This window comes from Brachyistius frenatus, unplaced genomic scaffold (genome assembly GCF_029030835.1).
Source record: "Brachyistius frenatus isolate BFR_SWC_R1_liver_20210118 unplaced genomic scaffold, ASM2903083v1 Contig_51, whole genome shotgun sequence".
Taxonomy (NCBI): Eukaryota; Metazoa; Chordata; class Actinopteri; family Embiotocidae; genus Brachyistius; species Brachyistius frenatus.
In genome coordinates, this window is record NW_027210650.1 from 701,229 (window position 1) to 717,586 (window position 16,358).

General features: G+C 42.8%; 1 protein-coding gene and 1 pseudogene across 1 annotated transcript; both read left to right on the top strand.

The window, feature by feature from the left end:
* Window positions 1-5,646: 5,646 nt before the first annotated feature.
* LOC138624462 (homeobox protein Hox-B3a-like) lies at window positions 5,647-7,654 on the top strand (annotated as a pseudogene).
* A 1,392-nt stretch (window positions 7,655-9,046) lies between these two features.
* On the top strand, window positions 9,047-13,703 carry hoxb1b (homeobox B1b). Its single transcript, XM_069704452.1, has 6 exons — window positions 9,047-9,605; window positions 9,853-10,178; window positions 11,739-11,889; window positions 13,146-13,168; window positions 13,505-13,523; window positions 13,642-13,703. The coding sequence occupies exons 1-6, from the start codon at window positions 9,047-9,049 to the stop codon at window positions 13,701-13,703; spliced, it is 1,140 nt and encodes a 379-aa protein (XP_069560553.1).
* Window positions 13,704-16,358: the final 2,655 nt, after the last annotated feature.

Sequence of the window (16,358 nt, forward strand, 5' to 3'; positions counted from 1 at the left end):
TTCCGATTTAAATCTTCAAGACACCGAGTACGACTCTTGTCTTTACAAGCTGTTGAAATGCGGCCCGTTTTCACATTTATTGCGACCTCTAGTGGCCATAGTAGTTATGACGCGAGCAGAACAGGAAGTCAGTTGAAGAAGTATAAAGAGGGACAAAGTTCGTACAGGATTTTCGCCCGATTAACCGTTGAGTCATGTACCCCAAAAAAATAAATAAAAATAGTCATCTTTTTCATATTTTATCTTATACACGATAGCTAGTTTACATATTGTAGGCCACGTAACATACAAAAAATAAATTACGTAACAAACATACTTAGCCTATTTTAACCACGATTTTTTTTCCTAAACGTAACCAAACTGCCACCGTGTCACAACCTTAATTACGAGTTTTTTTTTAAATTAGTTGTTACCATGACAACAAAGATGCCTGTCCATCCTGTAGAGGGCGCTGAAAACACTCCGACACATCCTAGTTGGAAATAGAAGTATTTAGACTTTTCTGTAGGAGAACTGTTTCGTCTTTATCATAATGTTATAATTTATAAGCGCAGACTTTGTCCTTAAAAACTTTTAATAATGATTTACTAACATTTTAACCGTCAACTCTAAATATTAAACCTTTTATTAAGGATTTATTTACATGCAAAAGTGCAAATTTTAAGCATTAAAAACTTTATTAATTGTCTTTCTAAATATCAGACTTGGTGATTAAAACAATTTATGACTTATTGACATTTATAACTGAAGATCTGGTGATTAAAACTCTTTATTAATTATTTATTTAAAATTCATAACTGAACACTTGATGTATTAAACACTTCACTAATGATTTATTATCATTTATAACTGAACACCTGGTGATTAAAACTTTTTATTAATAATTCATTAAGTCTCATAACTGAACACTTAATGTGTTAAACTCTTCATTAATGATTGTGTGACATTTGTAATATTAGATTTTACGACTTATAACAAAATGAGAGTTGAAAACACGTTCAATATTAAATAAAAAGGGACAAACTCCGTTTTTCCCAACCTGGAAATACAACGTAAAGCCTTATAACTGATGTGTGTGATTTGTTAATAACTAATAAGCCTCTAATATGAACACTTTATAAAGGGTGTCTGATTAGAAATTGTACTTTTAACCTAATTTACACAAATGTCCACAGTGCCAGAGTTCAGGAGACGCGCAGCCCGACGACCTGTCATCTATATATACCCTGTAGATCCGAGTTTGTGTAAATATAGCAGCAGCCACAAATTCGCTTCTTGGGGAGTATGTAGGTGATGACGCTTCACCTCCAGGAGGAGAAAAACAAACCACGATTTCTTTTGTATATCTGTGCAACACGAGCTCCATATGTCTGATGTTTTCTGGGCCTCTGTGGATCAGAAGCTCTTCTTCTGTGGAAGTTTTGGTGCGTTTCTCTTTTCTTTTTCTTCCCTTTTCAGCTGCACATTGTTGGAGAATATGACATCTGGGAAAAGTTGCAGGACGAGTTTTCAATGTGGGCATTGTTCGCCACGTCATTTATCACGTCTCCTTTTCACTGCCACTGTCTGCTGCTGCTGCTGCTGCTGCTGAGGCCGAGGAGGAGTGTTTTAGTTTGGAGGGGAAACGTGAGGAGGACCTCGACAAACAGCTCCGGCAGACTGGACTGCACCGGACTGATGAGACCACAGAGAAAAAAGTAAGTCTAACAAAGTTTTATTTTATCACTACAAGTTTGATTTGAGTGAATATCAGCATTTATAATAAATACGTGGTTTATAATGCACTTTAATTCGGATAAAAGCAGATATGAAGACGTTTTAAGTGTTTATTAATTTGCATTGTTTCCTATCAAGACCTTTTATATTGTTTATCCTCCTCTGAGGAGATGTTGACAATTAATGAACACTTATATCTGCTGTTTATGTTTATTTACGGTTTATAAATATCAAATTAGTAAGCTTGTTCATGGTTTTTCCACTAAAAACTAAACTTATTTTCTTTGTTAATTTATTTGTATATTGGTGTATTTATTGGCTTGCTCGTGCTGTCTGAGGGAAATCAAGCTGCTGCCACTGTTGATCCAAACTGTCTCTGAATTAATTCAGAGCAATAAATCCACTCCTCTACGGACACGTGGGTCCTGCAGCTAATTGACAAGAGAGGCTGCAGCAGGGTGGTGGAGGAGGAGGAGGAGGGAGGAGGAGGAGGAGGGAGGAGGAGGAAGGAGGTGGATGCCTGTCCGTCACAGATCGGACAGGCAGCCTGAAGAGTAAGGGAGTGATGGGACGTATAAAGTGCAGCTCGGGGATGACGTCACGTGTAAATGACATAAATGCAGTCTACCGGGATCAAACGTGGGTTCATATTTATGCTGCACGTCTTTATTCAGCTTTTTTTTTTTTTTTTTTACAGATTATTTCAGGTAATTTACTGACCGGAAGTTCCCAGTTTACCTGAGTGTCCTCCAGTCCTGTATTTAAGTATTTCCATTTTCTGCTACTTCACTTCATTACAGAGGCACTTTTCATTCCACTACATTTATTTAATCGCTCTGCAGATTAATAATACAAGATATATACTGTGTATATATATTTATATTAGGTTATGTTAAAACTGTATTGATCCCTGGGTGGAAATTCACAAGCAGCAATGTGGTACAAAGTAATTAGAAAAAGTCCCATCATTAGCTGCAACATTAAAGTCGTTCATGCACTTGAACGCATCAATAACAACAATAGTGTTATTATGGGGCATTCTGCATGATGAGAACTTTTACTTTTGGTCCTTTTGATGCCACTTTTGTACTTAATTTTGAATGCAGGACAGAATAAAACTGGCATCCTTACTGATTGTGAAAGACAAAATATTAGAAACACAGCAGATCTATTAAAAGTCTTTGCTCAAAGGCCCACTTACTGGAAATTTCCAGAGCTTTTAGCCACATCTCGTGGGATTTCTCAGCAGTCAGCTCATCTGTCCTCCTGCTGAGAATTTATAGAGAACAACAACTGTTCCAACAAAAACTGATCTGCACAGTTGCATTGCTGTTGCATTGGACTGCATGCATGTGTGCCTAATAAACTGGCAGCTAAGTCTAAAAGCAGCCATGTTTTTGAAGCTATTAAGACATTAAACTTAATTTCTGCTGCAGCTTTTTAATAAAACTCTTTTTTTTTTTTTTTTTTTTTAACCCAACACAGATGTGATATTTGGATTTTTATGCATCACAGATCAAAGACACTCATTTGCATTAATTGCTTAGCTTTAGTTAAATATTACCTTCACGTGCCAATCAAAGCGATCGAGCAAAACGTGAAGATGAGAGATCAAAGCACCGCCAATCGATGCACCGCAGCGGGTCTGGTCGTCATGTGTTCCTGCAAGGCCTCGTGACTGTACCAACATCTGCACGAGTCTGTCTTGATCACTCATTTAAAATTATATTTAAAAAAACGCCTCTGTGAGTGTGTGTGTGTGTGTGTGTGTGTGTGTGTGTGTGTGTGTGTGTGTGTGTGTGTGTGTGTGTGTGTGTGTGTGTGTGTGTGTGGAGACCCGCGGACTAAACACTGATGGTTCTCTGTGTGTCTGAGTGATTGATGGCTTCTCTGGCATCGCTCCTACACGGGATGTTTGAATTTATTGTTACAGAGCTGGACGTCTTCCCAGGACTGTTTAAACAGAGCCGAGACCTGCACCCCACCCCCACCACACACACACACACACACACACACACACACACACACACACACACACACACACACACACACACACACACACACACACACACACACACACACACACACACACACACACACACACACGCCTGTTCATATAAGTGTGTAAGTGTAATTTCAGTGCATGAAAAAGCGCCTTGAAATTAAAACCGTTTTAGAGACGTCTTATTCTTTAACAGCCCCCCGCCCCCCGCCCCCCCCCCCCGTCCATCCACTTAAAATGGAGTTCAGTGCCAAAAAATACTGCAGCTTTCCCCCTCGCCCTCCTGCTCAGCCACCTCCATGTTGTTAGATTTTCATTCTGCTCTAATTGCCACTAAGACGTGCAGGAAGTCAATTTGTGCGCACAGAAAGGCGTCAAAAAAAAAAAAAAAATCCCCCTTTCTTATCTTTTATCGCGTGGGCTATTACCATATATGAAACTGAGTTTGCATGATCAGCAGAAAAGGCTTTTCTTTTTCTCACACACACACACACACACACACACACACACACACACACACACACACACACACACACACACACACACACACACACACACACACACACACACACACACACACACACACACATGCAAGATATGCAGGGCGGTCTGAGCTGCAGAAACACTGTCCACTCTCTGCTTCACCATCACACCGAGAGAGAGCCGCGTCCTCTGCGGGGATTATTCTAATCTGGGAGGTTGTTGTTGTTTTTGTTCCTCCTTATTCTTCCAGAAAAAAAAGGTGAGAGGAGCCGGTTTGTTTGTTTCCGTGAGGATTGTTTGCAGCGCGGAATGAATGTGGGTTGTGAAGGTAAGGCAGCCGAGCTGCTGTGCCGCGGACTGGGTTATGTGTCTTTATGATTTACGAGCCTGACTCCAGCCGCGGTTCAACCAGAGTTCATAAAGCTGCATGCCTCCAGACTTCTCCTCTCTCTCTCTCTCTCTCTCTCTGTGTGTGTGTGTGTGTGTGTGTGTGTGTGTGTGTGTGTGTGTGTGTGTGTGTGTGTGTGTGTGTTTTCTCTCCTCGTCTTTAAAACTGTCTGCTTCATAATTTTTTGTTCTGTTTCATCTCGGAACAATGAAATTTAACTCGTATTTAATGGCTGAAAAAAGATGGATTTTTGTTTTCCAGCCCGTAAAGCAGCTGCAGCACACAACAGACTTTAGTATAATTTTTTTTGCGTTTGATGGATGAGTTTTCAAGCAGATTGTGATATAACATTTAATTTTGTTTCTCTGGAAAATGTTAAAGACAGGTCCATCCATTTGCTGAGCACAAGGCTGCTATTTATTAAGAGGCACGTAGGCCTAATGGGATTTCAGGAAACACCACTGAAGACAGAATAAAAACACTCTTATTTTTAGATATATTTTTTTTAACGTGCTTGTCTTTATTTAATCTGTATTTATATCTGTAAATTCACATTATTCATGTTGCCTTTATGTTTTTTTCCCCCCTGAAGCAAACAAAAGACGGCCTCCAAAAAAATACTCTGGTTTTATAACCTGAAAACATCACATGGTGTTTGTCTGTGCAGATTGTGTTATTTTCATGAAGGAAGGACAACATTTAAAACAAATTAAATGAGTGATGTTTTAGGTCAGTAACCTCTGCATTAATTGTGAAGAGTAAACAATAAGAAGATAATATATTTTCTGCTCAGATTTTGCAGTATTGTCGTATTTTTTCCCCCTAAACTCTTCATCTTGCGTCGCCTCTCTACTCTGGAGAGGCTTTGCTATTCATGTCAACAAACTATTGAGTTGATAAGATGGATCATTTGGTCTCCTCCCTGATTCCTTCTCCGTCTTCTTTCCCCCCTGCATCCTCTCAGGCCAGAAGCCCTCGGCTCTCTGGAAACCTGCCATGTGACATTTGGCTGCCTGAGCTCCGCCAGAAGGTCAAAGGGGGCCCCGGTGCACATTTCATGGAAATGCAGAAAAGCGGCAACACCACCACCACCACCACGACTTCTTCACCGAGTCTCTGGATGGTGTCAGCGGTGGGTTCGGGTGCGCTCACCAGGCACAAACGCACCAACAACTGGCGTGTGAAGTGGACACGTTTGAGCGCGTGTTCCCCCGCAGGTCAAAGCAGCAAAACCCCAAGTGTACCATGAGCAAAAAGATCTTCCCCTGGATGAAAGAGTCCAGACACTCCAACCAGAAACCGGGCAAGAGAGTCGCAGGTCTGTATGACACAAAAGACGAGGCAGTAATAGATTTTAAATTATTATTATGATTTTTTTCTGTCTTTAACGAGTTAATTTCAGATCTTATATTGCCTCCTTTTCAGGGTCAAAGGTCAGTTAATTCAGCAGCAGTCAGGCATGTGAGGGAGAAGGCCTTGGTTCAGGTTTTAGGCTCACAGCAAGTAATTGAAATAAAATAATAACTTGAAACAACAATAACATTTATTTACATTTATCAGGTTTAACAAAACTTCACAGAAAATAATATTTAAATAAATATATAAAAACTTTTTTTGGAAGAATAGAAGCTCAAAGTAAAAATACAAATATCATTTAAAGCAGAAATGTAGATTATAATAATATTTTTTTAGTAAAACACTGATATGAATGCTCCTCTTCATTGAAACCATAATGCACCCATTGTAAGAATTCCTTGTAATAATTTGTCCATTTAAGTTTATTTATGACCTGAGTTCACAAGTTTATCTCAGACGGCTTTATAATTTACTGATAATCACAAAAACACAAGGAAAAAAACCAAACCAAAAATCTGTCTTAAAAATGAAATGATCCAGTTTGGTCTGATCATCTGAAAAACTGAAATCAAAATGTGCAACACAAACCTAAAGTATTTAAACTGAGTCTCTTAAACTGAACTCTTTTCCCATCAGCCCACAGGTACTTCAGATCTTTCAACACAGTCACCCTCCAACTAACTTTACACATGCTGGTGTTCATCTTCTCTTTTAGCTTCTCGGTTTCTCCACCTGTCTCTCCATGGGTTGTTGTTGTTTGTTTGTATCCTTTATTGACTATTCATTTATTTTATTCATTTTTTAAAAATTATTAGTGTAACTCTTATTTCCAAGGTAGGTTTGCTCTTGCCATGTTTAATATCTTAGGGGAGTAAAATACCACGAACACAGTCAGTTTATGAGACAAAACTGGCAGTAAACTAGGTGCAGATTCATGATTAAAAAAATGATTGAGGACGGTCTTGAACTTTCAAAGAGAATTAAATGTAAAAACATTACAAATAAAGAAAGAACAAGAGACTGAAACCTCCACTTTCACTCAGTTACATGCTCAACACCTCTTTTCCCTCCATGTTTGCCTCCACAGACTGCACCGTCAACGAGAAGTGTCTAAGCTCGACCCAGGCCTCCAAGCGGACGCGCACCGCGTACACAAGTGCGCAACTGGTAGAGCTGGAGAAGGAGTTCCACTTCAGCCGCTACCTGTGCAAGCCGCGGCGCGTGGAGATGGCCAACCTGCTCAACCTCCACGAGAGGCAAATCAAGATCTGGTTCCAGAACCGGCGGATGAAGCAGAAGAAGGACGAAAGAGTGCAGGGCCTCACTTCAACCACCACCACCACCGCTGCCTCCTCCTCCTGCTCTCCCCCGTCCTCCCCCTCCGCCCCGGGCAGCCCCACTCTGTCGAGCCTGGGTTACGTCCATCTGGGCGGTGATTACCAGCCGGCCTCCCCTCCGCTCAAGTCGCGCAGCAGCAGCAGCAGCAGCAGCAGCAGCAGCAGCAGTCCCAGCCGACGTACCGGGTAGAATACTCCAAATACCCAGAGTTCACGCACGGCCCGCAGTTTGACGTGCAGTACAACGCGCACAGCACCGCACACACACCAAACACAAGCCTGGGAGGAAGTGACCTGAACGGATCATATTTCTCACAGAGCTGCTCTCCTCAGGACAGAATCATGCAGGCTCCTAAACTGACTCATCTGTAACAGACAATAAGTTAATTCTACGACTGAAGGGGGAAGCACATCACTGATCTGTCTCATTACAAAGCATTATTTATTTATTTATTTATTTATTGTCAGACTAATTAATCTAAATATTAGTCTAGATTTATTTGTTTTTGGTCATATTTATTCATTTTCTCGGTTTAATTTTTACGCATGGGCCACTTCTAACTTTAAACACTGTAAGTCAGCCATGTGTATCTTAAATTAAAGATATTATCTGTTGGAGTTCAGGCACTATAAATACAAAGCAATTTGTTAAGATTTCATCGAAGCAGATATGATATAAAGACTAAAATACTCCTTTTAAGACAAGACAACTGCAATGCAGCCAGAACATTGCGTAAAACAAGCAAATCTTTAAAGCTTAATTAGCACTTGAGGTTTAAACATCACATTAACTCTTACTTAATCACCTGGCCCGTTCAGATGATTGTGGGTTTTATAGGTTCTGGAAGATTTTACATTATAGTCTCAGTGTCGTTAACTCTCAAGTAGGAGAAAAAAAAAAGGGAAAAAAAGAGTCTATATGGTTCCTAAACGTGTCTTTTGTTCTTTTCTGGGCAAAATGGGCCAAACAAGCTGTCAATCCTTAAAAAGAGGCATGATGGATCACTGAAGTCACTGCGCTGCCTTTTTTTTTTTTGTCTGTCTGATTCAGAGTCTGACTGCAGGATTCATGCTGTTTAAAGACAATAAATATTTTGGTAGGAAGTCAAACACCTTCTGATCAAACTAGATATTTAATTTGAAATGTACTTCGTGTTTTATTTTATTTTAAGAATTTACGTAAATTGTTAAAGCAGCACAGAGGCCATAAATGAACAAAGATGAACAAATTTAAATGGAAAAATGAATGCTAAGACTTTTATTTGTATTACTTTAAGACCTGCAGTGGCATGAAGGTGTGTTTACAACAATCATTTACTTTACATTTACTTTGAAGTCAGTATTAATGCACGATTACTTTTTATTTGTAGGTCAATTACATGCAATATTATTATTATGTGTCCCATGTCATTATGTTTTTTTTAATTTGTCATCCATTGGTCATCTGTAGCTCTCCTACCTCTGCAGCCTGAAAACGTGTCCTTATGTTTGTGTTCTTATCAGATGGATGAGCGCCTTTGATTGAAGCATTTGTCATGTAAATGCGAGCCGTTTGATGGACGAGCCAGCAGACTTGACAGAGTGCTGTAGGTCTTCTTCCATTGGCGTGCAGCGGGTCACATGGTGTGTCAGGAAGGTGATATGAGGGTGGAAGGCAGTTTTACAGCTTTGACATACTACCTAGAAGGTTAGGGCAAAGGGAGCACCGATTAATGACTGCTCGGTCTTGATCCGTTGTGAGCAAACAACAGGCCCAGGTTCAGGATGAACTCCTACTTAGATTACCCCGTCTGCAACCGGGGGGCAAATATTTTCAGTGCCAAGGGCGGATACCACAATTTGAGCCATGGATACATGTCGTCCAACGCGTGCGCAACAAGTGATAGTTACGCACCGGACGGTCGTTTAGTGGCTCCAACTTCTGCGCCTCACCAGACTCCGAGCCTCCCTCTGCACCACCAGACACACGTCAACTTGGACCTACAGTTTACAGCACCTGGGAGCTCCATGTACGGGTCACCTCCGGAATACGGACATCACCAGTACGGCCTCGCTCCCGAGCAGGACCGGGGCTTTATTCACACGCAGGTTTCACCCCTGGGAACAAACATGGCTCCCTACACCGGGGACAGCTGTGGGCCTGGAGTTGCATCGGGCAGCCAGTATCTGCAGTTTGGCAACGGGGATCAGAGGCAGCAAGAATATTCAGAGAGTATTTACACACGGTTACCGAGCCAGTGCAAGGAGAAGGATCTGGAGCACGTGGAGGAAACTTCGAAAACTTTCGACTGGATGAAAGTGAAGAGGAACCCTCCTAAAACAGGTTTGTTCTCCCTGTGACAGATGTGGAAATGAGATTTAAGAGGAACAATTTAGAGAACCCACGAGACACGTAAAGAGTGCGTAAATATCCTGCGTAAAACCAAATCCAGCTGATGTTTTGAAAATGATTTGGCAGCTAATGTTTTGTGTATTTTTCTATTCACTCCTACATTTTTCATTCACATCTTACGTCAGCTCCATGAGTCCCATGTTTCTCCTCCATCATCGATTCATCCATGTCTCCACAGCCGTTCTGTCGGAATTCGGGGTCCCCGGTCAGCACAACGTGATCCGCACCAACTTCACCACCAAGCAGCTGACCGAGCTGGAGAAGGAGTTCCATTTCAACAAGTACCTGACGCGGGCGCGGCGGGTGGAGGTGGCGGCCAGTCTGGAGCTCAACGAGACGCAGGTGAAGATCTGGTTCCAGAACCGCAGGATGAAGCAGAAGAAGCGGGAGAAACTAGGCTGCGTTCTGGGCAGCAGCAACAACAACAACAACAACAACAACAGCAACAGCAGCAGTAGCAAGGCACCTGTGGAGAAACTCACCGGCTCTGACGCCTCTCCAAATGTAAAGGGAGAAAAACTGTGATGGGACTTTTAAAACTTGAGGAGGCCCACGCAGTTTCTCACATCTTCCTTCAAGTTGAACCATTCCAGAAAAAAAAACAATACTGTGAAAATTGCTTGTGGACTTGTGAAGTACAGTGCACAGGATAGGCTGTCTGTTTGTGCTTATAGTGCATTAATTTCTGAACTGGATGCTAAAAAAAAACTTTAAAAAAAAAAAAGAAAGTTTTTTCATCCATTCTTTGTAATCTTATCATATGTCCATGTTGTGTTTTGTGTTGGAGCACTGATGTTCTCAGTGTCATTGTTTGCACTATTTATTTACAGGGTATTTTCCGACAATTGTTGAGATAATTTAGCTGAATAAAGAATAAAATTTAAAGAGCGTTGTATTTGTTGTGTATTTAGAAAAGGAAAAGCTGACGCACCACATACAGTCAATTCAAACTTAAAATTTTGGTACAGAATTTGTTTCCTCTGATGGTGTGAAATTAATTGTTTGTGTGACAATAAAAGCTTCTTTTCTATATATTGACTTCTATTAATAGTCTCATCAAAGTCCCCTTGCATAATGTGACAAGAGGAATCTTTCAGAACACTTGGGGTGGGACTCTGTGACCTTTTCACCTCGAAATACCTCCAGGGGCTCTAAACATGACAACAAACTCCATGGATCCCGGTGTCACCCTTGATTTGTTACCCAAATTCTGCCGGGCTACAGCTGACGGGTCGCAACAGAAGTCCATTCGTATTTTACTTGATTTAAGTCGCACGCTACTTTCAAAAGTTCCCCATTAAAAACAGAAGAAGTGAGTTGGAAGATTTAACATCTCAGTGCTCATTCTGGCTTTCAGCTGAGTACTTGCCGGACCTGACCACCTAGTTTCTTGTGATGGTGAAGGGGGCAGCAGTTTCAATATTTGCACTGAGTGTTAGGTTCGCACACACAGTTTCTGCCCCAACAGCACTGGCCTGTTGGTGCCATTCCCCCCCCCCCCAAAAGCTGAGGTTCACACAGAGTTCAGGCACAAATGAATGCAGAGTCAATCTGTCAAGACACCAGAGACGCTCGGAGAAGTAAACTCTGCCGCTCTTATTCTTTAGTTTTTTTTTTTTTTTTTTGCCGGTATTGCTTTTAATATTGAGACTAATAAGGTTTTAGGACATTAATGTTCCAGATTGTGCAAACTTTAATCTCTTCAAGGCCTCTTCCATACATGTTTTTAGGGAAATGGAAATCAGCAACCATTTAGAAATATATCTGCACGAGTACGCAGTTCTCTCACAACTATATTAAAAATTAATACAGCTCTACGAAAAGAAGTTACAGTTGAAATAGCATACAGCCCATTACTGTAAATTAGAAAAGGAGCTGAGAGAGATTTGTTGTCATGCACGAGCCAAAAGCCTCCTCTCTTCGGGATGAGTCACAAGGCCAAGGACTGGCGAGGCGACGATCGATAAGGTGAATGTGACAGATTCAACAACAAAAAAAGGGGGACGGTGCAGAAAACAAGTGTGGGACTTCATTTCGGAGGTGAGATTCCTGCCATCTCCGCAGGTAATACCTCAGCGCTCCCAGCGGGCTCTCCATCTGGAGGTGTCAGAGTCGGCGCTGCAGCCCAACGCCGCGGAGACAGATGTTCAGGCTGGGGGAGAGGAAGAGGATGTTTTTCACCTTCGGATCAGCTCGTTGCCTTCTGCCGGAGAATGTAGGGCAAAGAGAGGAGTGATGAATACGAAGGGACGGGAGAGAGAGGATCCCATTATGGGCACAAATATGATCAAAAACTGCACTTGAATGCACAAACATAAGCCGCCTCTTTCTGTTCGGATATCATTACACATCTTTAGCCGGTCCGCCCCCCCGCCCCCCCTCTGCACTTTGTTTGAGGTCAACCCAGTGCTGTTTGTACCCCATGCTGCTGGCAGTTGTTGCAGGCTCTTTTACAAGTCTATTGCCAGGCTCACTTCCTTGGTTTTCTACCAGTTCCTCTGTCGCATGTCACTCTGCAGGGACCCCAGGCTTCAAAGGACAACTAGATACAGTATTCATGGCGTAACGGGGGGTTGGTCATCTCAGAGAGAGAGATACGCCACAGAGGAGTCATTTTTATTGGCAGATATCAACCTCGGCTCCTTAGGATAACACCATTTATCTGTGACACGTATGGGGACGTATATTCGAAGTGTTGGCACGAGATAAATGGAAGATATTTCCATCAAACCGAGCGATATTTCAGTTTGGTTTGTTGACATCCTAATAATATATTTATAAAGAGTCACCAATCACACTTTGTCAAGGATAGAATAATTAAATCATGCTGTTATTTCCATTATTAGATGGGTTATTTTTACGTCATTAAAATGGAGACATTCATTTAATGTCTGACCAATGAAAAAAAGAACTTGAAATGGGTCTATTTGATCGAAAAAGAAGCTGCAAAATTGTGAGTCTGTCGAAAGGAGATTAATAGGCAAAATTGAGCAAAATAAATAATCATTTCATTAAAAGTATAAATTCCAATCGTTTGCAGGTCATAACGTCTTTGTCAAAAAATGAGAGTAAGTGGAGGTCTTTGGGTTTCAGGCTGTTTGTCGGACAAAACAAGACATGAGAAATTATAGCGAGCTTTTTTTTCCAGACGTGACATCTTCTGCATGTCTGTCCGAACTGGAAGAAGAGGGACGCCTCCTCTGAGGCTTCTTCCTGGGTAGACGGCATCCTGGAGATTAAAGTGTTATTCCAGATGCAAACCGCAGCGGGTTTTAAGGTAACAAACTGGACAACGCATTAATAAATCCAAACATATTTTATATTAATAATGAGTCAAATATACTTTTAACACTTCTTAACAGGGTGAAAGAGTGTTTAAAATTAATAAAAGCCACAAATTCGGTTGATTTTTTTTTATACCAATATTAACAAAATTGTACATAATTTTTGTGTTGTTTTTGTTGGTTGCAGCTTTGTGGAGAGATGCTGCCGAGGTATGAACGACACACTCTCTTCCTCCTTTGTTGTGCCACGGAGGCTCTTTATAATCCGGCCCAGGAGATTCTTGACAACCACCACCCCCCCACATCCGAGTCAGGCTCTATTGGATCTGGAAGTGCCGGCCGACCTGAAGCTCCCGTCTCCCGGGTCTCTCCCCCCTCCACCACCCTCCCCTCCCTCTACGACTGCATCCTTTCCCCGCTCCATCAGCATAGTAACTGAGAGAGACAAGTGACTTGGCCAGGGTTAACGTCTTAATACTCCCTGGGATTGCCTCCAGGATCCAAATGGCTACCCCTAATAGTTTTCCTCCTCTGTGTGCCTGTCAGACCGCCATGACTATATGCCGTAAGAAAAACAAGAGCAGCTGAGAGGCAGAGTAACGAAGCAGCACGTCGAAATAATGAGGGGTGGTGAGGAAGAGTGGTGTGAAGACGCGGGTCTTAAAAAGCGACGCCCGTTACAGCCACCGGCTACTGCCGCGTCCTGGCGCCCCCGGTGCTTTACATGGAGAGCCTGTACGCTTGAAAATGAAAGCAACTCCTTCCTTTTGGAGCCCAGGAGGAGGAGGAGGAGGGGTAGGGGGGCAGAACTCAATCAGTGTCACGTCACATGGTTCAAAGCGGCCAATTCGACGCTGCCAGGAGGCTGAGAAATGCAAGGTGACAGTTCATTTTACCAGTGACAGTGTGTCGGTCTCGCTTGCTGGTTCCCCAGTCAATTCCCAGCGAGCAGTGAAGGTTGAGTGTTGCTGGAGACAGACAGCAGCTACCCTCCTCCTCCTCCTCCTCTTCCTCCTCATCCTCCTCCTTCCTCACCACCACCGCTCTCTCATCGACCCCGCTCTGCTTTGTATTCCAATTAACTGGACAGAGGGAGAGGCGGCGGTGTGCAGGATCACAAGCAAAAAAGGCAGAGACATTCTCCTGGCGTCCTTCCCAGTCTCTCAATCCCACTTCCATCAATAGTGCTGCATGTGCTTCCCCTTCTCTCTCTCTCACCCCCCCCCCTTTTCCTCTCTTCTTCTCGGCTTATGACAAGGGCCAGTTGTTCCAGGGGGGTGGAGGGTCGGTGGGGGGGGGGGGGTAATTCATAGATTCTTCTTTAACAACTGCCTCTAGGGACAATGTCTGCAGTAATGAAAAATAGGTCCCTCTCACACATTCATACATCACATGTAATAGAGGTGTGCAATCAGTCAGTCGAGTCAACGCGCTGCCTGCTGGAGCTGCTATCCTTAACAGACACCTCAAATAATGCTGAATTAATATTTTGAAATGGCTCATATATCCTAACATAATACAATTTGAATGATTTTTCTATTCAACGCTCTCAGGGGCTCTCATTGATTCGAGTACAAGCTGAGGTAACTCTCCGAGTGAGTCAATGCGAAGGCTGACTGGAGGTTGTGGATTTAAGCGCAACACATTTTGCTCCTCTGCCTTTTGTGTCCTTGATCTATCATCACTTCTTCTTTCTTTTTACTTGTTCTACCGCCACCAAAGCCCCTCACCCCCACCCCAACCCCCGGCCCCATTATGTTGACATGTGTTTGAGCAATGGGTGGGTTGGGAATACAATGATTCTGAGGAAATCCGAAAAGTAAACTACCTCTTTTTATCTCCTCGAGCAACACAAACATTTACAACAGATTCTTGAGAATCGGGCCAAACACCTTGTTGTTATCAAGGAGTTTGAATGAATGCGCTGTTTAAATTGGGGCAACATTGGAGCACCGACTTGAGATGTTTGCTTTTGTAAAAAGGTGACAGAGTGATTTATGCTTCTACTTTAAAATGAATTATAATACTATATCCTGAAACTCCTCTGACGAATTTTTTTTTCAGGATTTTTGAAGAATTTTTAAACCGGCATTTTCCATTTCTGACATAAAGATAAAGTCAGATTTTGAAAGACAGGCGGCGGATGTTTCACTGTTTGCCACTCTCGGCACTGCGAAAGGGATCCTGGCACACGCACACACACACACACACACACACACACACACACACACACACACACACACACACACACACACACACACACACACACACACACACACACACACACACACACACACCCTTCATGCCTGAGGATCCTCCCGACTCTCTCTCCTGGCTCTATCAGATCAGAGAGAGCCGCTGTCCCTCCCCACGCCGCAATGCAAATGAAAAGGAATGCGCTGATAAAAGGCCAGATCTTAGAGATGAGAGGGCAGAAGGAGGACAGAGGCAGCAAATGCTAAAGGGGAGAGGAGGAGAGGGGAGGGGAGGGAGGAGGGGAGAGAGAGAGAGACAGAGAGAGAGAGCCTCTTGGGGAGATGAGAGGAGGCCGAGGAGTCAGTGTTGGTAGTAGTGGCAGATCATAGCCTTGCTCCCCCTCAGCGGCGTTTGATACAGGGCTTTTGTCGCTCTTTCAGCGCTGCATTGTTGGGTGGTGTAATCCCAGTCGGATTACAAAGGGCTTCCCTTTTCATATGGGGCCGACCCAGCAGGCAGGTGGCTGTCTCTGTGGAGCTGTCAAGGGGAGGGAACCTTCTTTTCCAGGGGAGGGGACCCCAGTTCCTCTCACCTTCACAGGGGCCTTTTTTGTTTTGTTTGTTTTTTGTGCTGGGAGGACAGTCAGGCGCAGGTCAACGTGGGGACAATCCCGACACGGGGATTCAACTCGCTCTGACCCCGGGGCTTCCTGTAGGGAGGGAGACCATCAAGAGACAAGCAATCACAGAAATACTAAAAAATATGCAAAATATGATATGATATGTTGCCCAAAAATAAAACAATAAATTGGTTTTCTGTGTGCAGAATTGTGCATTTAAACAGCCTTTAAAAATTAAAAAAAAACAAAACAATTCATTATCAGTAGCAAGTCAAAAATGTTGCGTGAAATAAATTATAATATTAGTCCAACAACACTGGATGGATATCTGCTGATTTCTGTCGATGTGAGCAGTGTCTGACGGAGCTTTGATGGCTTCCCCTGTAGTGTTTCAGTAATACAGGATCAATAAGGCGATAGCGAGGCCCACCACCATTCCTATCAGTAATGCTGCTGCCTCCACTGCGTCTCCTACACATGTCAATTAAGTGTGTGTAAAAGCCCAGTGAAGTCCATCCCATTGCTTGTTCCCCCTCTCCTGGTAATCTGAACCATTCATCCACAACCTGTCAGATGGACTGAGGG